This window comes from Petaurus breviceps, unplaced genomic scaffold (assembly GCF_028583685.1).
Source record: "Petaurus breviceps papuanus isolate PSGF00001 unplaced genomic scaffold, PetGlider_PUasm1.0 90444, whole genome shotgun sequence".
NCBI lineage: Eukaryota > Metazoa > Chordata > Mammalia > Diprotodontia > Petauridae > Petaurus > Petaurus breviceps.
In genome coordinates, this window is record NW_027187256.1 from 1,703,504 (window position 1) to 1,705,539 (window position 2,036).

The following is a 2,036-nucleotide window of genomic DNA, read 5'->3' on the forward strand; positions in this document are numbered from 1 at the left end:
ATTATCCCATCCCCATTTTATGACTGAGGAGATAAATAACCTGACCAGAGTCACACAGTTAGTAAATGTCTGAAACTGGATGTGAATTTTGGTCTTCCTGACTCCAGTACCAGTGATCTATCAAGTGAGCCATCTGGCTGCTAAAGACAAAATTAAAAAAAAAAACAAGGGAAAAAAAGACCCTGATCTCAAGGAGCTCACAATCTAAGGAAGAGAGACAGATGATATGTAAAACAAACAAAAAACTATGAATAAATGAGATATATACAAGATGAATTAGAAATAATCAGCAGATGGAAGCACTAGCATTAAAGAGAATCAGGAATGTCTCCTTGAAGAAGGTACGATTTTATCTGGTAATGGAGGGAACCCAGAAGACAAAGGTAAGGGGGGACAAAATGCTAGACAAGTAAAGGTACAATATTCAGACTAATCCCTTAATTCTCTCTTCGTCACAAATAGTAGGACATGCCACAAGAAAGAATAAATCAAGCATTTATTAAGTCTGAGGTAGAACTTTTTAAAAACATTTATCTATTTATTTTTAGTTTTCAATATTCACTTCCATGAGGTAGCACTTTTGATAAAAATTAGTATTCAAACCTATTTTATTTAATTACAGTTGCCAAGCTAAAGGAGACAGTAAGATATGGTGTCCTTTGCATTCAATAACACCAACCTCCAAGACATCAAGTACATTCTGATTGGTATCCCAGGACTGGAGGACTCACATACCTGGATCTCTGTACCCATTTGTTCAATGTACCTTATAGCCATTATGGGCAATAGCTTCTTGATCATCCTCATCATCACAGAGCGCAGCCTCCATGAGCCTATGTATTTGTTTCTCTCTATGCTGGCCCTGGCAGATGTCTTGCTCTCCACAACCACAGCACCCAAAATGTTGGCTATTTTCTGGTTTCACTATGGCACTATTTCCTTTGGCAGCTGTGTGGCCCAAATGTTCTTCATCCATCTCATCTTTGTGGCAGAATCAGCTATTCTGTTGGCCATGGCATTTGATCGCTATGTGGCTATATGTTACCCACTTAGATATACCAACATTCTTACCCCCTCAGTCATTGGGAAGATTGGAGTGGCAGCTGTGGTTAGGAGTTTTCTCATCTGCTTTCCTTTCATCTTTCTGGTGTACCGGCTTACTTATTGTGGACAAAACATCATTCGCCACTCCTACTGTGAACACATGGGTATAGCTAGGTTGGCCTGTGACAACATCAAAGTCAACATCATCTATGGCCTGACTATGGCCCTGTTGTCTACAGGTCTGGATGTCTTGCTCATCATTATTTCCTATTCTTTAATCCTCCATGCTGTCTTCAGCATACCTTCCTGGTCTGCCAGGCTCAAGGCTCTTAACACCTGTGGCTCCCACATCTGTGTGATCCTCATGTTCTACACCCCAGCCTTCTTTTCTTTCTTTGCTCACCGCTTTGGAGGCAATACCATTCCTCGGCACATCCATATTCTTGTGGCCAACCTCTATGTGGTGGTACCTCCCATGCTCAACCCCATCATCTATGGAGTAAAGACAAAGCAGATTCAGGACAGGGCAGTTCAGGTCTTCTCCTCCATTAAGACATGTTGCTAATGTATAATGAGAAGATTCTGATGCTGGTCATGGCTAACAGAACATTTTGTATTAGGTGGTGAAGCAGAGAGGGGAAAAGAATTAGTAACTAGAATATACAAGACATCACCAAATAATTTCAGCTTGCCTCTCCATTATACCTCTTCTAAAAGCTGCCAAGAAAAGAAAAGACAATTTAAATTTGTTTTACCCCTTTTATATCCACTAGCAAGAAGCAACATTTTTTTTAAAGATGGGGTCTCAGCATGAAAGTCAAGAGTATTTGAGTTTAAGTCCTAGCACTAATCCCTAATGAATGAAAAAGTCATTTGAGGTCTTAGTTCTCCACTGTTCATATAGTTTAAATAAAAGAACAAGCACACTGCTGCTAAAAGGTTTCCATACCGATTAAGTCAGTGGTATGGACAAAAAATAGTAATGTTGTTAA

General features: G+C 39.7%; 1 protein-coding gene across 1 annotated transcript; it reads left to right on the forward strand.

The window, feature by feature from the left end:
* The first annotated feature begins 649 nt into the window (after positions 1 to 649).
* On the forward strand, positions 650 to 1,609 carry LOC138177635 (olfactory receptor 52Z1P-like). The gene has a single exon (XM_069108849.1). The coding sequence runs from the start codon at positions 650 to 652 to the stop codon at positions 1,607 to 1,609; it is 960 nt and encodes a 319-aa protein (XP_068964950.1).
* Positions 1,610 to 2,036: the final 427 nt, after the last annotated feature.